Genomic DNA, 25,250 nt, shown 5'->3' with positions numbered 1-25,250 from the left:
AAAAAAAAAAAAAAAAACCAAACATATTACACTCTTAAAATCAGTTAGATAAATTAAATAATTCAATAAGCTGATAGTTGTCATAAATAAAGAATAAAAAAAAAAAAAAAAAAAAAAAAAAAAAAAAAAAAAACATTAAAAAAAAAACAAACAAACAAAAAAAAACCCAAACCTACTTGCTACTAAAATTCTGAAGATTCGGTATTGGGGTTTGGAAGATCTTTGCACGCATTCGTGCTTAGTTAGTACACACGCCAACACTTCACAACAGGTGTTATACTCATTCTACAGATGAGAGAACTGAGACTCAGGAAGAGTGAGTAATCCTAAGGACGTAGCTAAGTTGGGGTTCATGCCCAGGCCTGAGGTCAATGCCTCAAGTCTTTCCATGACGCCACACTGCCTCTGTACAGAGAAATATTTTGTAAACTTTAAAGTTCTCTGAAAATGCATTTTTATTACTATTATTACTATGCCAAGGCAAATACCCTGTTAAAATCACATCTTTGAAAACAGCCATTAGGCTGTGATTTCCGGCTTAATAGAAACACAATTGATGTTAAGTTTCCAACCAAGAGCATAAAGTGCACCAGGAGGTTGAAAAATTCATTACATATAAAATATAATTAGGAAAATAACTTGGATTTAGAGAGTGCACTTGAGTAGAAATGTAATTTAGAGAAAATCACTCTCCTAATTTCTTTTCAATTTGGTAAACAAGTCTTATTTTTTTCTTTCCGGGACTACAGAACGGCCCGCGTCCTCAATATTCTAAGTCTCATTGATACAGGGGTTACAACAATTAAAACCAAATGCTGGCATGTACTTTGTGATTGCTTCCCATGCAGCATTCTAACTTGTTGGCTTGCTTCATATTATAAGAGAATTAAACAAATGGGTTTCCATTTAACATGAGCAACGGAAGAACGAAAATTGTCTTAATAAAGTCAGTGCCCATTACAACTAATAGATCCTAAAAGACACATTTTACTTAGCCCAACAAATGGGATACACAAATTAATAGCATTATACAAAAATGTAATACTCAAATACCTATTGTGATACCAGAGAACAAGCTGTCTTTAAAATGTAGGTTTTAACTTCATGCAGCCTGTTGGAAATGTCAGACGGCTGACTTGGTTTCCAAGCTTAACGTGTTCTGTACACGTGATGTTATATGACAGAAGTAGTGGTCGATGTATGGGTGTCGTTTTAAACTCAACCTACAGTGTATCTCACAGAATGCACGGCGGATGGGGCTCGGGGATGCTCTGGGTTGGCACATCATGTAAGCGTGCTCCTGTGGAATCGTTGCAGAGCTACCTAGCGCATCTGGAAAAGGAGCGGAGATCTCCTCTCCACGCGGCCCTCCTTCCCACCCCGCTTTCATGGAAATCCCTGTGGCCTGGAAAGGGGAAGTGAGGCATGAGGAGCTGGGAGGGCGGGGGCTCTGGCCAGTGGCTGGATCTCTGTTGTCCCTTTTTCATTCCGCTAGGCCCAGAGGCCAGGCTGTCTGCTTCTTTTTCCGTTCCCACCCCTTTTCTTTTGTGATCAGTCTCACTGGACGTCCCCCCCCCCCCCCCCCCCCGGCTCCTCCAACACACATTCCTATGCTCCGTGTCCCGAAGCAAATACACAACACGGTTCTTTGGGGTTTTTTTCTCAAAGTCTTCGTTGCCGACAACATGGTCAACAGAGAGGGCCAACTCGCAAGAGGAAAAGGACACAGCGGTGTTTGTCGCGGCACTGGAGACAGAAGTCGGGTTCAGACCTGTCTTGGCGCTCAGTCTCCCATCTCCTTGCTCTCTCTTTAAATCCGGGTCCTAAGTGCCCATCAACGGACGAATGGATCAAGAAGATGTGGTTTATCTATACGATGGAATACCACATGGCAATGAGAATGAAATCTGGCCATGTGTAGCAACATGGATGGACCTTGAGGGTGTTATGCTGAGCGAAATAAGTCAGGCAGAGAAGGACAAATATCATATGTGTGCACGTATAGGAGGATTAGGAGGAACTTAACAGAGGACCACGGGGGAGAAGAAGGGGAAAATAGTGGGGGAGAGGGAGGGAGGCAAAGCATGAGAGACTCTTGAATGCTGAGAACAAACTGAGGACTGATGGGGGTGGGGGGGACGGGAAGGGGGTGACGGGCATGGAGGAGGGCACTTCTGGGGATGAGCACTGGGTGTTATATGGAAACCAACTTGACAAGAAACTATTTTAAAAAATAAATAAATAAATAAATAAATAAATCCGGGTCCTTTTCCCCCATCAAAAGGATGGGCGCCACACCAAAGCGTGGAGAGAAGTGGGTGTTTCCGTAAGGGAGAGGTTATTCCCAAGAAGAGGCAAAACTACAGTAACAAGCCTGAAGGGGAGAGAGAGGGGAAATCCCAAAAGACCTCAAACCAGGGGATAACAAAAGACTGGGGCAGCCATTCAAATATATGTAAATATGGGGACGCCTCAAGGTTGGGGTCTGCCTCTATATCCAAATTCAGACGATACATTACTGCACTTTTAACAAGGTGCTAACAGGCAACGAATTTTAAAGCCTTAGGGCGCGTTGCCCATTGTCAGGCGCATTGCTGGTATGATACTGCCACCTGCAGGCTGACAGGGAGAAGTTCAACCGGCTGGCCTGCCCAGGCTCCAGTGATTTTCCAGCGTCCGGGCCTCTACAGATTGAGCAGGGAAAGAACAGAAGCCCACCAACGTCCTGATTTCAGCTGACACCTTCATCTAAACCAGGGTTCCGGCCTGGAATTTCTGTAAATTTCATTCAGCTCGGCCTTGCCTCTACTGTGTCAGCATAAATCGCCACAGAGGTGCATATAAAAGAGCTGAGATTATATTAGAAGCACATCTGGGGAAACCCCCCAAGAATTTCAATTTAATTTTCACTCCGCACATGCAAATACAAGGTGTGATAAAAAATCCCGTTCTATGGGACTCCAACGAGTCTTCTGTCATTTCAAGGGATATTATAAAACTCTCAAAAAACCTCACCAACCCAAATGAAGCAAACAGGATATAATCCCCCCGCCCCAAAAGTTGAGAAGCTTTACATTAGCTATGTAACAAACTTTAAATCATAACGGTTATTCATAAAATTAAATTCCCAATATGGGTAAATGCAGTCAGTACCGTTTTAACACACAGAGTGGCAACAGAAACTTCTGTGAACACTACAAGGCACAACATTGGTTTCTGGAATTACTACCCTCAGATGAAAAGGAACAGAATGTGTGCTCATAAAAATGGTAAGCTAACAGGAAGGGGATCCCTTTTTAATGTTTATTTTATATTTGAGAGAGACAGACAGACAGAATGTGAGCAGGTAGGGAGAGAGAGAGACGGAAACACAGAATCCAAACCAGGCTCCAGGCTCTGGGCTGTCAGCACAGAACCCGACGTGGGACTTGAACTCAAAAACCTGGAGACATGACCTGAGCCCAAGTCGGATGCTTAACCAACTGAGCCACCCAGGCGTCCCAGAGGGATCTCTTTTTATTGCTATTAAGAAATTTGTCCTTTGGGTGCCTGGGTGGCTCAGTTGGTTAAATGGCCAACTCTTGATTTCGGCACAGGTCACGATCTCCCAGTTCGGTGAGTTCGAGCCTCACGTTAGGCTCTCTGCTATCAGTGCAGAGTCTGCATTGGATTCTCTGTCCCCCTTTCTCTGCCCCTCCCTTCCTCACACTCTCCCTCTCTGTCTCAAAAATAAACATTTAAAATTAAAAAAAAAATTGGCCCTTTTACACACAGGATGTTTATGTATCTGCCACAAGAAAAATGTCTCTGAACCATTTTTTTCTCCTTTATTGAAGATGGGTAGTAAAGTGTGAAAACATTCCTGGAAATGACAGAAACAAATTCGGGACTGCGGTTCCCTCCGGTGAGGGAGGGAGGAGCAGGAAATGAGAGCGCGCACGGGACTCCCGTTGCCGCTAGAATTTGTTTTATAAACTACCTTGTTGTTGTTTTAAGCTGATTTATTTATTTTGAGAGAGAGAGAGATGGGAGGCAGGCAGAGAGAAAGAGAGAGAGGCGTCCCTCTCCCCTTCGCTTCCAACGCAAGGACATGATATCTCACTAGCATATCTCATGTGCCTCAACGTTGAGCTGAAAAAGCCAATTCCCGGCAGTGTGGCTGAGAGGCCAGAGGCTTCCTTGTGTACTCAGCAGCCCCATCCCCAGACATAGGGAGGAGGCTCCATCCCAGGAATGGGCAGAGGTTGTGTGCTGGCAAAGGCAAGCAGAGAAGACCAGAGGCCCTGCCCGGAGCCCAGAGCACCGGCACAAGGATTCCCCCCAGGGAGGAGGGCGGCCTACAAGAACAGAGGGCTCTGGAGTGCTCCCCAAAGGAACTAGTTTTAGTTGAAAAAGCAGGCGGAACTGGCTCAGTCGGTAGAGCATGAGACTCTTGATCTCGGGGTCATGAATTTGAGCCCCACGTTGGGCATAGAGCCTGCAAAAGAAAGGAAGAAAGGGAGGGAGGGAGGGAGGAAAAGAAAGAAAGAGTGTGGAGAAATCCAAGACTAAAGGCTCTTGCAAAATCAATGAAGATTTTGGCGGTGAGCAAAGGAGAGGGTGCCGGCAGCTCTTCCTAATTAAGAGCAAGCATGTAAACCACAGGCCACCGAGGTCACTAGGCAAAAAGAAGCAAGGAAAGAGACAGCTAAGAAGGGTCAGAACAAACTTCAAAGACCGGTCTCAAACACGACCCCTGCCCGAACTTAATTGGATCAGGTGACAGATCAATTTATGCCCCCAGGGACTTGTCCAAAACAGCAGAGCCATCGGCCGGAAATTAGTGGAGTCTGACAGCTGGAGGTAGCCCTAAATTGGGGTCAACGGCTTAACAGGAAAATCAGGGAGAGATGGTCATAGAGGACCCCCTGCTAAAAGCACCTCAAAGGGTGCACACTGTGGGTGACATAGACTCACTAAGACAGTCTAGTCAAGTCACTAAACAAATAAGCAAACAGCAGCAACAAAAACATCGCCCTCAAGGGAGGGGGGAAGAATCACCATCCAGAGTTGCTAAATCTAGAATTGCATAAAGTGCCTAGTTTTCAATAATAATAAAAGAAATACATAACACACTAGGGCGCATGGGTGGCTCAGTCGGTTAAGTGTCAGACTTCAGTTCAGGTCCTGATCTCACAGTTCGTGGGTTCGAGCCCCGCATCAAATTCTGTGCTGACAGCTCAGAGCCTGGAGCCTGCTTTGGATTCTGTGTCTCTCTCTCTCTCTGCCCCTGCTCACCACCATGCCCCCCTCCCCCCGCCCCGCTCATGCTCTGTCTCAAAAAATGACTAAATGTTAACAAAAAAAAAATTTTTTTTAATGTAACACACAAAGAAAGAGGAATGTGTGACCCATATACAGGAGATAAAAAGAGACAAAAGAAATTGTAAGAGTGACAAAATGTCAGATTTAACAAAGATTTCAAAGTAGCCATTATAAATGTGTTCTAAGAACAAAAGGAAACCCTGCCTAAAGAATTAAAGGAAGCTAATAATGACAATGTCTCATTAAAGAGAGTATCAGTAAAGAGGTAGAAATTATAAAAAAAAAAAAAAAAAAAAGAACCAAATGGAAGTTCAGGCTATAAATTCAAATAACTGTGGGGCGCCTGGGTGGCTCAGTCAGTTAAGCAGCCAACTTCAGCTCAGGTCATGATCTCATGGTTCACGAGTTCGAGCCCCGCATCAGGCTGTGTGCTGACAGCTCAGAGCCTGGAGCTTGCTTCAGATTCTGTGTCTCCCTCTCTCTCTGTCCCTCCCTTGCTTACACTCTCTCTCTCTCTCTCTCTCTCTCAAAAAAACAAACATTAAAGACAATTTTTTTAAAAGTACAATAACTGAAATTTAAAAATTCACTGTAAGTGCTCAATGGTAGGTCTGAACTTGCAGAAGAAATCAGTGATTTTAATGATAGATTGATAGAGAATGCAACCTGAGAAAAAAGAATGGAGAAAAGAATAAAGAAAATTGAGAAGCGCCTGGGTGCTTCAGTCAGTTAAGTGTCCAACTTTTTGGCTCAGGTCATGATCTTGTGGTCTGTGAGTTCAAGACCCATGTTGGGCTCCACGCTGACAGCTCAGAGCCTGGAGCCTGCTTCCAATTCTATGTCTCCCTCTCTCTCTCTCTCTGCCCCTCCCCGGCTTGTGCTCTCTCTCTCTCTCTCGCTCTCTCTCTCCCCCTCTCTCTCAAAATTAAATAAACATTAAAAAACAAAAAGAAAAACAAGGGGCGCCTGGATGGATCACTCAATTAAGCCTCTAGCTTTGGCTTACGTCATGATCTCATGGTTCATGAGTTCAAGCTCCGCACCTAGCTCTATACTAACAGCTCAGAGCCTGGAACCTACCTCGGATCTTCTGTCTCCCTCTGTCTCTGCCCCTGCCCTGCTCTCTCTCTCAAAAATAAATACACATTAGTAAAAGAAAGAAAGAAAAATGACCAAGCCTCAGAGAAATGTGGGACGTCTTCAAGCACCACAACACAGGCATCCTGAGAGTCCCAAAAGAGAGGAGAGGATGAAGCAGAAAAAATATTGGAAGTAATGATTGAAAACCTTCCCAAACTTGAGGAAAATGTTAATCTACATATACAAGAAGCTCAATGAATTCCAAGTAGAAGAAATGCAAAGAGATCCATATACAAATTATAGTAAAAATGCTGGGAGACAAAAACAAAGAATATCTTACAAAAAGGAAGAGAAAAACAACGCATTGCGGGGTAGGGAACCTGAATAAGATTAACCTAACCGCTAACTTCTCATCAGAATTAATAAGGGCCAGAAAGCAGGGAAATGATTTCAAAGTAAAGAAACAAAACTGCCCACCTAGAGTTCTATATTCATCCAAACTATTTTTCAAAAATTTAGGTGGAAAGGGGGTCCCTGGGTGGCTCAGTTGGTTAAGTGTCTGGGTCTTGATTTCGGCTCAGGTCATGATCTCCCAGTATGTGGGTTCAAGCCCCACATGGAGTCCTGAGTCAGACTCTGTGCTGACAGCACAGTGCCTGCTCAGGATTCTCTCTAAACAAACAAACAAACAAACAAACAAATAAATAAAACAAAATTTAGCTGAGGCGCCTGGGTGGCGCAGCCGGTTAAGCGTCTGACTCTTGGTCTCAGCTCAGGTCTTGATCTCACAGTTCATGAGTTTGAGCCCCATATCGGGCTCTGTGCTGTTGGTGCAGAGCCTGTTTGGGATTCTGTCTCTCCTTCTCTCTCTGCCCCTCCCCTGCCTGTGCTCTCTTTCTCAAAATAAATAAATAAACTTAAAAAATTAAAAACAAAACCAAAAAGAAAAAACACCCGCAAAATTTAGGTGGAAGGAAAATATTCCCCAGTAAACAAAAACTGAAAGAATTCTTTCCTGGAAGACCCATCTCACAAGAAATACTAAAGTTACAGGATGAAATCCAGTAAACGCAGATGTAAATTCAAATCTACCTATAAATACATATTTTTCCTTCTTCTCTTAACTGATGTAAAAAAACAACCATATAAAACCTGTAACAGGAGCTCCTGGGTGGCTTAGTCGGTTAAGCGTCCGACTTTCGCTTAGGTCATGATCTCGCGGTTCGTGGGTTCAAGCCCCGCATCGGGCTCTGTGCTGGCTACCAGCTCAGAGCCTGGAGCCTGTTTCAGTCTGTGACTCCCTCTCTCTCTGACCCTCCCCTGTTCGCGCTGTCTCTCTCTCTCTCTCTCCTAGAAATAAATAAAACATTAAAAAAAAGCCTGTAACACATAGAAATGTAATATATTTTACAATCACAGCACAGTGAAGGTGCGTGTGAAGAAAGCTCTATTGGAAGAAGGATGCAATACCACATAGTAACTCAAATCCACAGGAAGAAATAAAGAGAAACATGTAGTAAATGAGAATGTTAATGTAACTGAAGCTATAAATATATCCTTGTTCTCTTTTCTTCTCTCAGGTTCATTAATACACATAAAAATAATATTTGTAGCAATACATCACTGGGCTTGTAACATATCGATGTAATAAGTATGAGGACAGCAGCACAGAAAGGGAAGAGGAAACTGAACTATACCAGGAATAGCAGTAGTATATCTCACTAGAATGAAGGTAGTGGGACTATAAAGGTGATTCTGATTAACATATGGATGGAAAGCCTCAGAGCAAATACCAAAAAAAAAAAAGAAAAAAAGAGAGAGAGAGAATTCAAAGCAAATCACTGAACGACTTCTGGTTTCAGCTCTGTGTAAATATCCTTTGCTATTTTGGGGGCGCTTGGGTGTCTCAGCCAGTTAAGTGGCCCACCTCGGGTCAGGTCATGATCTCGCGGTTCACGAGTTCGAGCCCTGCGTCTGGCTCTGTGCTGACAGCCTGGAGCCTGCTTCAGATTCTGTGTCCTCCCCCCACCCCCGCTCTGCCCCTCCCCTGCTTGTGCTCTGTCTCGCTCTGTTTCTCAAAAATAAATGTTTAAAAACTCCCAGCAACTCGGACTCAGGATCCCAATATTTTTGTGGATTTTGCATCCAAGAGCCTGAGCAAGCTCTCACGGTAAAGACAAAGGAAAAGTCCTCTTACGTACTGTTCTTTACACTTAAAAATTTGTTAAGAGGACAGATCTCATGCTACATGCTTTTTTGTCACAATAAAAATAAAAGGGAAAAAAAGTAAGTAGAGGAGAAATAAAACTTCCTCAGGCAAACAAAAACTGAGGGAAATTGTCACCAGTAGATCACCTTTGCAAAAATTGTTAAAAGACGTTCTTTGGAGAGAAGGAAACTTGGATCTACATACATGCGTGCATACATGCATGTATACACGGATACATACACACAAAAGCAAGAGTGTTGGGGGTTCCTGGGTGGCTCAGTTGGTTAAGCATCCAACTCTTGATTTTGGCTCATGGATTATGGGATCGAGACCCACACAAGGCTCTGTGCTGACAGTGTGGGGCCTACTTGTGCACACACACTCTCTCTCTATGTCTCAAAATAAATAAACTTAAAAAAAAGAAGACTGTTAGAGAATAATAAATGCAGGTAAAATAAAACCTTTTCTTTTTCTGACTCTTCATGGATCTCAGAGATCCATAGTATTACTGTTAAAAGTAATAATAGTGACAATATATTAGGTGATTTTACCTTATGGATAAATAAAATGAATGAGAACAATGTTATGAGAGATGAGGGGAAAAGGAAAAAAAAATTTTAAAAAGAGAGATGAGGGGAAATTGAGAATACTCCGTTATAAGGTACCTAGACTACCTATGAAATGGTCAAGTATTATGCGAAAGTGCTGTTAGATTAGTTATAAATGGATATTATAAACTCTAAACCACTAAAGTTGTGTTCGAAGTATAATATGCTAGGAGAGAACATAAAATGAAATAATGTAAAACATTTAACTAAAACCAGAGAAGTCGGTAAAGGGGAGGGGTAGGAAAGAAATGAAGAACAAGTGAAAACAGTCATAAACATGAATTTGACTATACAATGAGCACATTAAATGTAAATGGTCTAAATAAACCAATTAAAAGATAGCGGGGCACCTGGATGGCTCAGTCGGTTAAGCGTCCGACTTTGGCTCTGGTCATGATCTCATGGTTGGTGGGTTCGAGCCCTGCATCGGGCTCTGTGCTGGCCGCTCGGAGCCTGAAGCCTGCTTCTGATTCTGTGTCTCCCTCTCTCTCTGCCTCTCCTCTGCTTGCTCTCTGTCTCTCTCTCAAAAATAATAAACATTAATTTTTTTTTTTAAAAAGAGAGACTGTCAGGGTGGGTTAAACAAGAAGACTCAACTGCACATTGTCTACAAGACACAGACAGAATAAAAAAAGGGAAAGGATGCAAGAGATATATCATATTAATGGTAATAAAAAAAATAGCTGGATTAGCTAACTTCAGAAAAGGCTGAATTATCAGGGACAATTATCAGGGATAAAGAGGGAGCATTATATAGAGATAAAAGGGTCAATTCTCCAACAAGACAAAATAATCCTTAACATGAATACACCTAACAAGGGAACATCAAAATACACAAGGCAAACATTGATAGAACTGAGAGGAGAAATAGATAAACCCACTGTTATGGTTAAAAACCTCAACATCTATCAATAAACAAATCCATATATAGTTTATATATGGATATAGTTGAATTGAACAGCACCATCAATCTAGTGATCTGACTCACATTTATAGAATACTTTACGTAACCACAGCAAAATATAAATTCTTCTCAAGCTCACATGGAACATTCACCAAGATAGATCCAATTCTGAGACATAAAACGCAATATAACAAATTTAAAAGAATAGAAATCAACAAAAGGTGCTCAGACATTAGACATACACACATGAAGCTGGGCCCCTACCTCATACCACATAAAAAATTAACTCAAAAACAGGTGAAACAGGGGCACGTGGGGGGCTCAGTCGGTTAAGCATCTGACTCTTGGTTTTGGCTCAGGTCATGATCTCAAGGTTCATGAGTTCAAGCCCCACATTGGGCTCTGCGCTGACAGTGTGGAGCCTGCTTGGGATTCTCTGTCTCTCTTTCTCTCTCTGCCCCTCCCCTGCTCACTCTCTCTTTCTGAAAATAAATAAATACTTTTAAAAAATAGATGAAAGAGCTAAATGTAAGAGATAACACTATAAAATTCTTAATCAGGCATAAATCCTCATGACTTGGATTAGGCAATAGTGGTTTATTAATTTTTTAAAAAAATTTTTAACATTTATTTATTATTGAGAGACAGAGCATGAGCATGGGAGGGGCAGAGAGAGGGGGAGACACAGAATCTGAAGCAGGCTCCAGGCTCCGAGCTGTCAGCAGAGTCCAGTGCGGGGCTCGAACTCACAAACCACGAGATCATGACCTGAGCTGAAGTCAGATGCTTAACCAACTGAGTCACCCTGGTGCCCCAGCAATAGTGTTTTAGATATAACACCAAAAGCACAAGACAATTAGACATATGGGACACCATCAAAATTAAACTTGAAATTAAAACTTTTGTGATTCAAAGGGCACCTTCAAGAAAGTGAATAGAAAATCCACAAAGTAGGAAAGAATTTTTGCAAATCATATATCTAATAAGAAGACAAAAACAAGAATATATAAAGTGCTGCAAGTCAACAATGAAAAGAGGAATAGCCCAACTAAAAATGGGCAAATGATTTTTAAAAAATTGTTAATGTTTATTTATTTTTAAGAGACAGAGACAGAGCGTGAGCGGGGGAGGGAAAGAGAGAGGGAGACACAGAATCAGAAGCAGGCTCAAGGCTCTGAGCTGTCAGCACAGAGCCCGATGCGGGGCTTGAACTCACAAGCTGTGAGATCATGACCTGAGCCGAAGTCGGACACTTAACCAGCTGAGCCGCCCAGGCGCTCCAAAAATGGGCAAAGGCTTTAAACATATTTCCAAAGAAGATATTATAAAAGCCAACAGCGTATGCAAATATGCTCACCACCATCAGCCACTGGAAAGAAGGACAGTGACTGCTACTGGCTACGAGGTTTCTTTCTGGGGAGATGAAAATGTTCTGAAACCAAACAGTGGTGATGGGTACACAACCTTGTGAATATATTAACAACCACTCAATTATACACTTTAAAATGGTGAATTTATGTAAATAATTTCTCAATAAGAAAACAAATAATCCAATTTTAAAATAGGCAAAGGATGGGGGTGCCTGGGCAGCTCAGTCAGTTAAGCATCCGACTTTGGCTCAGGGCATGATCTCAGCATTCCTGAGTTTGAGCCCCGCATTGGGTTCTCTGCTGTCAGCGCAGAACCCAGTTCAGATCCTCTGTCTCCCTCTCTCTCTGCCCCTCCCCCACTCGCTTGCTCTTCCTCTCTCTCTCAAAAATAAATAAACATTAAAAGGTAATAAAGTAGGCAAAGATCTGAATAGACATTTCCACAAAAGATACACAAATGGCCAGAAAGCCCCTGAAAGACATTTAACATCATCATTCATCAGGGAAATGCAAATCAAATCACAAGGAGATATTATGTCACACCAGGTTAGGATGGCTACAATCAAAACCGGTGATAATAAAAAATGGTGAGGATGTGGAGAAAATGGAACCCTCGTACATTGGCTGTGGGGATACAAATTGGTGCAGCCACTTTGGCAAAGTCTGATAGCTCCTCTAAAGGTGAAACATAAGAGTTATCATATGACCTAGCGATTTCACTCCCAGGCATCCACCCAAGAGAAATGAAAACATACGTCCCCACGAAAATGTACGTCCCCATGAAGACTTGTAGCTAATGTTCACAGAGGCATTATTCACAGTCCACATGTCCACAAACCGGTGAGTGGAAGAACAATACGCTGTATCTAAATAATGGAATCTTTTTTTTTTTTTTTTTTTTGGTGATTTAAGAAACGAGGTACTGGGGGACCTGGGTGGCTCAGTCAGTTGAGCGCCTGAATCTTGGTTTTGGCTCAGGTCAAGATGTCACGGTTCCTGAGATCACGCCCCGTGTCATCGGGCTCCAACAGGGTGGTGCCTACTTGGGATTCTCTCTCCCCCCGCCTCTCTGCACCCCACCCTGGCTTGCATGCTCTCGCTCTCTCTCAAAAATAAATACACTTAAAAAAAATAAAAAGTAAAAAATGAGATACAAATAAGTTCTACAACATGGATGAACCTGGAAAATGTTATGCTAAGTGAAAAAGCCAGACACAAAAGGCTCTATGCCGTGTGATTCCGCTTAAGTGAAAGGTCCAGAGTAAAGCCAACGCAGAATGACGGGAGGTACTTTAGTGGTCGCCTTGGCTGGGCAGTGGTGAGTGCCTGGTAACGAGGACGGGGGTATTTCAGGAGGGATAAAAATGTTCTCCAATTGATTGTGGGGATGGTCGTACGACTCTGAACACGCTAAAAATAACTGTATGCTTCAAATGGGTGAATCGTGTAGTATGTGAATTCGAATCCAGGAAGCCTGGTATATAGAAAAAGAAATGGTAATGTTTTTCTTCTTAAGCTGGGTGGTGTGTACCCTGGGTGTTCATTTTATTCCAATTCTTTACATTTGCATTTAAATTATTCTTTGCAGGTAAAATCTAGATCTCAACAAAAATATGGTTTTCAGGAGTCCAACAGACCTGGATTCTAATTCTGGCTCACCTACTTAACAGCTATGAGTTCTCGGGCAGATTCCTTGACCTTCCAACATCTTATCTGTAAAGCAGAGATGGTAATAATAGTAATTCTCTCATAGGCTCTTACACCATGTGCCTGGCACACTATCAGGGCTATTATTAGCTAATATTAGCTCGAAGGAGTGGAGCCACTTGCCCAAATAGCTCAGATTCATGGCTTCTCTTTCTTTAAACTCCAACTTCCATCTTTGCTGTTCCACAAGAATTCGCGACTTTGCTCAGGGAAATAAAATTGACCTGCGAGTAGGACCCACTGAATTCTACCTTAAAAATGTCCTTACTGGGGCACCTGGGTGGCTCAGTCGGTTAAACGTACGACTTCGGCTCAGGTCGTGATCTCACAGTTTGTGAGTTTGAGCCCCGCGTCGGGCTCTGTGCTGACAGCTCGGAGCCTGGAACCTGCTTTGGATTCTGTCTCCGTCTCTCTCTGCCCCTCCTCCACTTGTAATCCGTCTCTCTCTGTCTCTCAAAAATAAATAAATGTAAAAAACTTTTTTAAAAATGTCCTTACCTAACGGCTCTATGAAGTCAATAAAGCTCCTAACAAACCAGGACAAAAACCCAAATCCCACCACTTCTGAAGGGTGGTGTCAACTAGCGTTCCAGTCTGGCTCTGGGAGTTCAAGTCTGAGCCAGATGAGGAAAAGAATATTCTTTTTGGCCATGAGCAGCCTCCACAGTTCATATTCCTTCTGAATCTAGTCTCCAGGTGAAGTCCTAAGAGACTGTGTGTTGTACTTGCTACTGTCCCTGACACCCCAGATTTCCAACACATGATTTCAAAGTTCAAACGGCATCTTTAAAGCTATTGTACAGGGGGCGCCTGGGAGGCTCAGTTGGTTAAGCATCTGACTCTTGATTTCAGCTCAGGTCATGATCTCATGGTTCATGGGATCAAGCCCCATGTTGGGCTCTGCGCTGACAGCACGGAACCTGCTTGGGACTCTTCCTCTCCCTCTCTTTCTGCCTCTCCCTTGCTCGCTCTCTCTCTCACTCTCTCTCTCTCAAAATAAATAAATAAACCTAACTATTGTATAGCGTTCTGGCCCAGGTGAATGCGTCAGTGAATGTCTCAGGGATGGGGAGTCAGATGGTAAGGAGGGGTAGGAGAGATACGAATTTACCCAGGTCCCTTGCAAGGTCCCTTAGAGGAGATCCTATCCTATTGTTCCCCATGAATCTGAAACAATTTCTGGGGCGCCTGGATGGCTTAGTCGGTTAAGCATCCGACTTTCGCTTAGGTCGTGATCTCGCGGTTCGTGGGTTCGAGCCCCGCGTCGGGCTCTGTGCTGACTGCCAGCTCAGAGCCTGGAGCCTGTTTCGGAGTCTGTGTCTCCCTCTCTCTCTGACCCTCCCCTGCTCACGCTGTCTCTCTCTCTCCTAGAAATAAATAAAACATTAAAAAAATTTTTGAAACAATTTCTATTCCTGTACAATCATTATCACAGCCCACTGCTTAAAGTACCTTCCAGATAGTTCGCACTCCTAGTGTCCTTCTACTCTGTGTTAATGAATATCTTTTCCAGCCCCAGTGCAGCCAGCGACTTCCCCCACCAGACAAAGAGAATGCAGGAAAGAGATTGCCCCGGGCACTTTAGCTATTTGTCAGCAACTCAGATAAACCATTCTTGTAGGCAGGGGAAGACTAAACCATTGGATCTAAATAGAGTTTTGCTTCAGGAAAGCCTTCCCTGAGCCTTCCCTCACCCCACCCTAAGCTGATACCATGTTGCAAAGTCTCATGGCATCCTTTTGACCTACAACATGTTTATGGTGTTTAATTGCATGTCGTATATCTGTCATGATTCTACTTCCACGAGGGGAGGGACTTCCTCTTCCTTGTTTACTACTGTATCCCCATCGGCTAGTACAGGACCTTGCACATAGCAGATGCTCAGTAATCAAGAGTTCAACTGGCGACCTTGGACTTCCAAATGAAGCAGTCCTAGGAAAGGATCTCACTGTAAAACAGCCTATTTGGGGAAATGGTAACAGTTTACCTGTGCTGTGTGAGTACATTGACGGCCGAAGGGTGATTTGCACAGTAAGCCAGATACATAGATTTAAAATGAGGCATGAGGTTCAGTAGACAACCTCCTACTTTGTGTTGGTTTTCTGGAAACCTGTAAGTAAAGCAGAGGCAACACGGAATGTAAAATAAGACGTAGGATAAAGGAAGATGGCTCCTATCAAACCTGACAATATGCAAACCTTTTGAATTCTTTTGCCGAAATTAAAGGGGAAACTATACTGTAATCACTTTCTCCATGAAATGTAAGTTCTTGACCACCAAACACAGCACCAATACATAAGGTCAGGTACTTACTTGGAATTACTAAATAGGTTTTTTTGTTGTTTTTTTTTTTAAGATATTTATTCAAGGGCGCCTGGGTGGCTCAGTCATTAAGCTTCTGACTTTGGCTCCAATCATGATCTCAGGGCTCATGAGTTCCAGGCCCACATCAAGCGAGCTGGAGCTCTGCTTCGGGTAAGCCCTGCCTCTCTCTCTTCCTCTCTCTCTTCCTCTCTCTCTCTCTCTCTCTGCCTCTCCTGGGATTCTCTCTTTCTCTGCCTTTCACTCGCTTGTGCCTTTCTCTCTTTCTCAAAAAAAGATATTCCTTCAAATTATAATACTCAAATTTTTAGCCAGGCACACACACACAAAATACTGTTGGCTAATTTATATGAAGTTCAAGTACAGACAAAACTCATCAACTCCAAAAATGACATGTCACAAGAGTATTATGTAGGGGCGCCTGGGTGGCTTAGTCGGTTAAGCGTCCGACTTTCGCTTAGGTCATGATTTCGCGGTTCGTGGGTTCGAGCCCCGCGTCGGGCTCTGTGCTGACTGCCAGCTCAGAGCCTGGAGCCTGTTTCAGTCTGTGACTCCCTCTCTCTCTGACCCTCCCCTGCTCACACTGTCTCTCTCTCTCTCTCTCTCTCTCTCTCTCCTAGAAATAAATAAAAATATTTAAAAAAAAAAAGTATTATGTAGTCTTAGCGGCCTGGTGGTCTAGCTAGGCAGGATGGCCTCAGAGTTTTTAAAATTAATTTTCTTTAAGTTATAAGCCACCTGTTTTCATTTGTAGAAAAATCAGAAAAGTGCAAGAAAACAAGATTACTCAGAATTCCACCATTCAGAGATTACAATAATTTTGGCATATTCCTTGGACTTCCTCCTACATGGTTCTCTATAAAATGGAAAACGAAATTTACAAATCTAGTTTGTAATCTGCTCTTCTCACTTAGTGATTTATCTTCCCTCATCAATAAGCTGCATCTCTGTGTGCATTTAGGACGGCTCCACAGGTGTCTTTGGTGAGGGCTCTCACCGTCTTCCTTCCTGGATGACCACCTGTGTCCCAGAAAGCTCAGAAAACAAGCAATCACTCCAATTTCACTATAGACGATGAAAGTTGCCAACTTCTCTGAGATCCACTGCTTGGAAAGTTAATCTTGCTACAGAAATCTACTGCCTGATGCTCATTACGGCCCATTCCATGGTTGAACACTTCAACCATCGAGCTAGCCATCAAGTATGTACTGTGGTTCACATAAAGATACACTTTCCTTTCCCCACTTTTGCAAGTTTCAACGGTTCATATCATAGATAAGATCCCGGGTGTGATTTAAAGAGAAGCAGCAGCCTGTGCAACTGAAAGAGTCATATGACTACTTTTCCATTTGCAACGTACAAAAGAAAATGTCTAGTCAATGTCAAAGGCAACAGCCGCGGTCAACTGAGACCTTATTTGACTCTTACACTGACCAGGAGCCGTAAACGGATACAGTTTTTAAATAAAGTCAGAAGCAACTTACTGCACATAGAGCCCTAATCTACAACTAATGGTTTGACCCCATGAATACCACCACCTAGTGTATTTTCTCTGTACCGGGACAATTTATCAAAGTCGTAACAAACGAGTAAACATAAAATGCCCTTATCTAAGACAACAGTTAGAAGGAAAACAAAACACGCCAAAGGGGCGATGTTGCTGGCCATCTTGATGGCAACATGCAACACTTACCGTGAGCATTCTTCCAAGGCTTGGCAGAGTGTCTGTTGAAATGAGCATACTTCCTCGAAGTTCCCCAATAAAGATGTAAACTCCACAGTACTCAGACTGGAAAAAAAAAATACCATGCATAGTTTCAGTGACTAGCAATTAAGGATGATTCTAGTAATCTGGAGTGCCTGGGTGGCTTAGTCGGTTGAGCATCCGACTTTCTTAGGTCATGATCTCACGGTTCTTGGGTTCGAGCCCCGCGTCGGGCTCTGTGCTGACTGCCAGCTCAGAGCCTGGAGCCTATTTCAGTCTGTGTCTCCCTCTCTCTCTGACCCTCCCCTGCTCACGCTGTCTCTCTCTCTCTCCTAGAAATAAATAAAAAAATACATACATTAAAAAAAGGATGATTATAGTAATCTATCTCTCGTCGAGCGAGCTGATAATTTGCTAATAACCAGCAAAGGATGTCGACAAGGGATGCAACCCCTGGGTTTTAACTTTTCCTTTTTAATTTACACCAAATCTGTGGTCCTCAACAACTTTTAAAAGCATCTTTCCTTGGGGTGCCTGGGCGGCTCAGTTGGTTAAGCGTCCGAACCTTGGTTTTGGCTCAGGTCATGATGCCATGGTTTTGTGAGTTCGAGCCCCGCATGGGGCTTTCTGCTGGCAGCATGAAGCCTGCTTGGGATTCTTTCACTTCGTCTCTTTCTGCCCTTCCCCCAACTGTGCTGTCTCTGTCTCAAAACAAATAAATATTAAAAACATAAAAATGAAAGCATCTTTCCCTGAGTTTCTTTTCCTACAATAAGCATAATGATCCTAAAGCAAACAAGGGTTTATAAAAGCCATTTAGGCATCTTACAGCGTAATGCATGAATGAACAAGTGCATACTATCTAAGTATCTAAACAGGCAAAATACATCCTAGCTGGGGATCAATGGAATGCACGGGGGGAAAAAAAATCACAAAATCCCATTTCTCCCAATTTGCAATGCTCATAAATCATCGAAAGGAAATGTTGAGGAGAGGAAGTCCAGGAGAAGCTGGTACTGATTTGTTTCTGGAATGGAATGGAGCAGATAAAGGCAAACTGAACAGTTTTATCCAGAGGCTCTGCCCTTACCAGCCAGTACGTGATAAGAAGTGCCAACCACACTCACCCAGCACTTAACACGGAGGCAGGCGTTTCGCACATAAGAATGCATGTTCGCCTGCCCACAGCTTTATGAGGTGGATACCGTTGCCTCCATTTTACAGGTCAGGAAACCCAGGCACAGAGAGGTCAAGCAAATCACCCAGAGTCACAAAGCCAGGGAAGGGTGAAGCCAGAATGTAAATCAAACTGGGTGTTGTAGGGAAACCAATGTGACAATAAATTATATTTAAAAAAAAAAAAAAAAGGGGCGCCTGGGTGGCTTAGTCGGTTAAGCGTCCGACTTTCGCTTAGGTCATGATCTCGCGGTTCGTGGGTTCGAGCCCCGCGTCGGGCTCTGTGCTGACTGCCAGCTCAGAGCCTGGAGCCTGTTTCAGTCTGTGACTCCCTCTCTCTCTGACCCTCCCCTGCTTACGCTGTCTCTCTCTCTCTCTTAGAAATAAATAAAAAACATTAAAAAAAATTAAAAAAAAAAAACAAAAAAAACCCAAACAAACGAACAAACACCTCGTTCTACCTCCAGAGTCTATGCTCTTAGGCCATTTGGGGGAGGAGGCTTTTCTGAAGATTTAAAGGGCCAGCATCATGTTCTTTCTTCCCCGTGTAATACTACTAGGGGCGTGTTACCCTAAACCCCTGGAGCATGAAAAGCTGCCAGCTACTCTAACATCATTGCCCTCCTGAACCTTGACCCCTTCAGGATCAGACAGGAAACAGTCTGGTTTGTTCGAGGTCACTTTGGCGCCCACCAGACAGCCCGCAGAAACGTGGCATCACCGCAGTGTGAATTTCTCTGCGAACAGCGCATGTCTGGTTCGGGCCTCTTCCTCGTCCGCCCCGCCTCTTTTCTCCTGTCCTTTTCCCTTACTGCTTCCAGCTTGCTGATCAGTCACTCCTTCCTGCGAAATCTCACCACCTCCCCTCCCAGGGCCGCCGCCTCAGTTTCCTGCCTCTGCCTGTCACCTCTGCAAAACGGAAGGCACGTTACACCGGTGACAGGAGGTACAGTGGGTCGAGTCTGGCCACTCACTGGCTGTGTGATGGCTATGGCAGGAAGCCCCTCCGGACTTCAGTTTTCTTATGTGTTCAATGGGGACAGTCATCTCTTCCAGGGCGCTGGACCCAGTGATTCACTGGGGTTCCTTCCATTCAGCTCAAAGAGGCATGATTCACAGAATTCACTTCATGTTTTACATAATAATAACAAAAGACACTTTGTTGCCCTTACAAAACACAGGAATACAAAATCCTTTCACGCTGATGTGAGATTCTCATAGTGCTGTGGAAAATACCCAACCGGGAAAATCGGCCAGGCTTTATGCCTTAGCAAACACAACGTGGGAAAAAAGGAGAAAAGTTGTAAAAAATATGGAACATAGTTCCCTGCCTGAAGCCCAATACTTTAGGCGGCTGTGCAGCCAAAGTAAACTCTTACCGAGGAAAAACAGGAGGCTTTTGTCCTGCATGACATGGGCCAACTACTACATTTTCTGGATAGATCTGGATAGATTTTCTGGAGATAGATCACTATCTCCAGTAAAGTGTAATCAAGTAAAATACAAACACAAACAAATGCAAGTTAGCCACTGTTTAGTATGCCATTCTAGAAACACAAACATACACACACACAAATATGAATGGTCAATATTTTTCTTTCGCGGAAACGAAGTTTTCAATTCAAGCCTCAGACAGTCGCTTTGAAGACCAGAATAAGGATTGAATATTTTGTTGTTGTTGTTTAAAATATATATATATTTCTTTAATTTATATTTTATTTATTTCTGAGAGACAGAGAGAGAGAGCGCATGAGCAAGCAGAGGAAGGTGAGAGAGGGAGACACAGAATCTGAAACAGGCTCCAGGTTCTGAGCTGTTAGCACAGAGCCCGACACGGGGCTTGAACCCACAAACTGTGAGATCATGACCTGAGCCGAAGTCGGATGCTTATCCGACTGAGCCACCCAGGTGCCCCTAAAAAAAAATGTTTTAATATCTCTCTTATTCTCTTTTGCCTGGCTGAAATACAGGCTTGAAGTGCCCTCGTGAACATTCACAAAATGCCACACTCTTTGCACTCTCAGACCGTGGGCAAGAGTTTGCGTCCTGGCAGGCAAAGGTCAGAGGGAGCGTGAAACTTTCCGGTTTATATGTAATGACATGATGCTGACATTATCTTAATTTATTTAGCAACGGGTATAAAACGTAAATCTTACTTGTTATTGGCCTGCAGGGGTCTTAAGTAAGTGACAAGTAGCGACTGAAGTTCTTTAGCATAATCCTTTTCAGTGTCCAAAATGTTCTGTAACACCTGTGGAGAAACAGAGGTCAAGGGCTTGTATTTGTCGGGATAGTCCCGGGTAAGAAAGAGCTTTTAACCAAATTACTAGGCTAGCACTGTTGACTGAGAAGCACAAAATCATTGTTTTGTGCTACCAAACTAGCACTTTGTTTCATTCTAGCAAACTACTTTAATGATTATGGGTATGTTCCGTAAGTCATATGAATACAATTCTTCAAAGTTACCCAGACTTGGAGGGGCCTGGCCATTTACACAGTACTGTCCAGAATGCTTTTGTGTGCTTAAATCATTTATCCTCGGGGGGAAAGGTCTCAGTTAGCTGACAAAGGATCATTATTCCCATTTTATGGATGAGAACATAGAGACCAGCTACCCTAAGATATGCAGAATCAATGTCAGGGTAATTTAATGATGATGGAAGTCAAATGCCCCAGAAGATTTTTCTTTAGGTTAGGTTTTTGGTTAAGACCTTTAAGGGACAAAACTCTGAGGCCATGGTGAATTTTTAAGTAGAGTTAAAACTAGTCTTTCAAGAAAGGTTCAAAGGTGCTGGGATGAACGATTCCAAGACAAGACGAGGCAGGAGTATGAGGAATTTGGCAAGGGGAGTAAAGCCCACCCGTATTATGAATTAAAACCAAATTAAATTCCTCTAGGCAACACCACCCATGTACAGTCCACCATCCCTCTTGCCCCACCAGTCCTGGGCACCCGGCCCACCCCCAGCCTCTTCCGGGGGGCAGCTACAACCTTCACTTCAAACTCCTAGAGACAGGCAAGCTACCATTTTCTTTTCTTTTTTTTTTTTTAATGTTTTATTTATTTCTGAGAAAGGGTCAGAGAGAGAGGGGGAGATACAGAATCTGAAACAGGCTCCAGGCTCTGAGCTAGTTGTCAGCAAAGAGCTGGTGGCGGGGCTCAAACCCACGAACTGTGAGATCATGACCTGAACCAAAGTCGGATGCTTCATCGACTGAGCCACCCAGGTGCCCCAAGCTACCATTTTCGTACCTTTTCTCTCAAATCTCCTAATTCATTCAACAAACATGTACCGAAGGCCTACTCTGTACCTAATGCCACGCTGCGTGCCGGAGCCTCCACTCTGCTCGCAGGGGGAGACGTTAAACAGAGGCTCACCAGACAGTGTGACACATTCTTAGCCGGGACGCGTACTCACAGGACAGTCCATGACGATCTGCCTTCGAGAGGTGGGGCGAGCCAAGCAAGCGGAGGCCCAGGTAACTGTGAGCTTTGGGGGGGACACGACCGGACTGCAGGGTGGCTGTCCAGGCTCTGCTCCCAACTGACAGCTTGCTACAGGTTCAAGGCTTCACTCACCTCACCTCAGATTGTGACATTTCACCTACCTCAGGGACCATTGTGAAGAGGCAAGGAGACACTGTGCAGGTAGGTGCTGAGTGAGCGGGAAACAGTCCCACCAACATAAGGGGACAGGAAAAGGTCCCCCCCCCCACCCCGACAGCGCTACTGACATTTCAGGCCAGGCAACTCTTCGCTGTGAGGGGACGTCCTGGCCTTCTCTACCCACGAGGTGCTAGATGCTACCCACCCCCTGCTCCGGCATGCCAGTGACACGCGTGTCCAGGCATTGCTCGGGGTCACCGAGGGACAGTACCGCCCCTAGGTCAGGATCCCTGCTTTGGAGGGACACAGTCCACAGGGGCTTCTAAAGCGAGGCCTTAAGTCACACCACCTCCACCTCGGCCATTTATGTCTCCTTTCAGTGCCCGTCTTCCTCCGAAAATACTCTTGAAAGGCGTCAGTGGACATAAGTCCTGGGGCCTGGAGGTGCTACTGCTCCCTGAAGTGAATCCGATGACGGGCCGGAAGTGCTCCCCCCGCCACAGAAAGTTGAGGCACCCCAAAGGAAGCTAGCAACTATCTTGAGACGAACAAAAAAGAACACACAAGGTAAAACCACTCATGGGGTGCCGATGACGCAGACACTAGATGCCGTGAATGTCTCTATCAACAAAGAAGCAAGAAGACTTCTGGTTCCTAGACCAGCATTTAAGGGGCTTGGAAGTCACCACTCCATCCTAAGAGCCAGTAGGTGAGCCAACTCCCTGGGGAGAAAACAACAACAACAAAACACCTAACTTTTCTTCCATCTCTCAGGGAATTGAGGTCACCGGGGGAAAAGCTACCCCTAGACCTGGAGAGACAGACAGACAGGCAGACACAGAAAACCCATGAGCAGAGGCCTCCACGGAACTCAGTAGCAGAGCAGGAGAGTCTTGAACTGTAACTGAATTTTGGGGGGGCTCAGCGTGGCCCAGTCTGAGAGTTGAAAACTCCCAGGGGGCCCAGTCACAGGGCAGCCTTGAGCTTCACCTCCGCTAGCTCTACCGCTTGTCTCAGTGAAGTAGGAGGGAAATCTCCGTCCTGTCTCAGAAATGGGAAAGAGGGGTAGCCATTTTAAAATAGGCCACAGCTTCTGCTCATCCTAACAGGGTCTGCCCTCAAGAGAGAAACTACTTGGGGCGCCTGGGTGGCTCAGTCGGTTGCGCGTCCAACTTCGGCTCAGGTCATGATCTCGTGGTTTGTGGGTTCGAGCCCCACCTCGGGCTCTGTGCTGACAGCTAGCTCAGAGCCTGGAGCCTGTTACGGATTCTGTGTCTCCCTCTCTCTCTCTGCCCCTTCCCTGTTCATGCTGTCTCTCTCTCTCTCTCTGTCTCTCTCTCTCTCTGTCTCTCTCTCTCTCAGAAATAAATAAAACATTAAAAAAAGAGAGAGAGAAACTACTTGACCAGAGCTTAATCTATCAGGTTTGAGCCTAACCTAGCTAGGGGAAAAGAAGTACGTACCCCAGTCCATCTAGCCATCCTGTCCCACCGAAGGGAGGAAAGCTGCCTGGGAAACACTGGCGAAGTTCATAATCTAGAGACATAAACTCACCAAAACACAGACTTCATCACTGGGCTTCAGAATACCACCCCTGGCCCTGCGCCTTGTCACCATATTACTAAAGGCCTATATACTGCAATTCCATGTACGTCAAGTTTGGCTTCCAACAAAAAGTGACAAAGCATACTAAAAAGGCAAAGAACGGGGGCGCCTGGGTGGCTCAGTCGGTTGAGCGTCCGACTTCGGCTCAGGTCATGATCTCACAGTTCGTGGGTTCGAGCCCCGCATCAGGCTCTGTGCTGACTGCCAGCTCAGAGCCTGGAGCTTGCTTCGGATTCTGTGTCTCCCTCTCTCTCTGACCGTTCCCTGCTCACGCTGTCTCTCTCTCTCCTAGAAATAAATAAAACATTAAAAAAAAAAAGGCAAAGAACGCAGTTTGAAGGCACAGAGAAAACATTAGAACCATGGTCCGATATAACAAGAACATTGGAATTATCAGACTAGGATTTTAATGTAACTGTGACTGACATGCTAAGAGCTCTCATGAAAGTCGACAACATACAGAACAGAAGAGAACCGTAAGCAGGATGAGAGAAATACTTTAGAATAAAAATGAAATGGTCGAGGTCCTAAACCCTCTAATAGAAATGAAGAATGCCTTTGATGGGGTCTCATTGGTACACTGGCCCACTGAAGAAGGAATCTCTGAGGGGCACCTGGGTGGCTCAGTCGGTTAAGGGTCCGACTTCAGCTCAGGTCATGATCTCACGGTTCGTGGGTTCAAGCCCCGCGTTGGGCTCTGTGGTGACAGCTCAGAGCCTGGAGCCTGCTTCCGATTCTGTGTCTCCCTCTCTCTCTCTGCTCCTCCCCTGCTCATGGTATGTCTCTCTCTGTCTCTCAAAAATTAAAAACAAAGAATCTCTGAACTTGTGGATATGTCAATAGAAGATTTCAAAACTGAAAAGCAAACAGGAAAGAAAAAGACTAAAGTAAATGGAAGAAGAAACTGAAGACCTGTAGGAAAACATGTTTAATGAGAATACCAGGAGAAGAAAAAGAGAAGGGGACGGGAAAAATACTTGAAACAACAATGGCTGAGAATTTTTCTAAATTCATGTCAAACACCAAACTACAGATCCAGGAAGCTTGGAGAACACCAAGCAGGATAAATGCCACAGAAAAACCCACCTAGCCATGTCATATTCAAACGCCAGGGAAAAACAAAGATAAAGAAAAAGTCCTGAAAGAAGCCAGAGGAGGGGGGAAAAAAACCAGCTTACCTACAGAAGAGCTAACATAAGAATTCTATTCCACCTATTCTCAAAAACTATGCAAGTAAGAGAGGAGTGGAGAGAAATATTTAAAGTGCTGAGGAAAAAAAGTGTCCCCAACTTGGAATTCTGTACCCTGTGAAATTTTCCTTCAAAAGTCAAGGAAAAATAAAGACTTTCCCAGGCATACAAAAATTGAGGGAATTTTTTGCCAGTGAATCTGTCTTGTGAGAAATGTTTCCAAAAAGGTTCTTCAGAGAGAAGGAAAATGTTAGAGGTCATAGACCCAGATCTACACGAAGAAAGAAAGAATGACGGAAGGAATAAGCGAAGATAAAATAAAGACTCTAGGGGCGCCTGGATGGCTCAGTCAGTTGAGCATCCGACTACTTCAGCTCAGGTCATGATCCCAGGATCAAGCCCCGTGTCGGTCATGCGCCAAGCATAGAACCTCCTTGGGATTCTCTCTCCCTCTGCCCTTCCC

General features: G+C 44.2%; 1 protein-coding gene across 6 annotated transcripts in view; it reads right to left on the bottom strand.

The window, feature by feature from the left end:
* Positions 1 to 25,250, bottom strand: part of ARHGEF6 (Rac/Cdc42 guanine nucleotide exchange factor 6) — a 111,693-nt gene that overhangs the window by 25,015 nt on the left and 61,428 nt on the right. For all 6 annotated transcript variants that reach the window (XM_039217127.1, XM_039217130.1, XM_039217129.1 and 3 more), the window contains 3 exons: positions 20,542 to 20,636; positions 17,198 to 17,293; positions 15,170 to 15,292 (listed from right to left, as the gene is read on the bottom strand). In XM_039217127.1, coding sequence (XP_039073058.1) covers positions 15,170 to 15,292; positions 17,198 to 17,293; positions 20,542 to 20,636 — 314 coding nt within the window. The remainder of the gene's footprint in view (positions 1 to 15,169; positions 15,293 to 17,197; positions 17,294 to 20,541; positions 20,637 to 25,250) is intronic.

The sequence above is a fragment of the Hyaena hyaena genome, unplaced genomic scaffold (assembly GCF_003009895.1).
Source record: "Hyaena hyaena isolate Hyena2069 unplaced genomic scaffold, ASM300989v1 scaffold_669, whole genome shotgun sequence".
Classification (NCBI taxonomy): domain Eukaryota; kingdom Metazoa; phylum Chordata; class Mammalia; order Carnivora; family Hyaenidae; genus Hyaena; species Hyaena hyaena.
The sequence above is the reverse complement of the archived record's forward strand: the minus strand, read 5'-3'. Positions and strand labels throughout refer to the sequence as shown.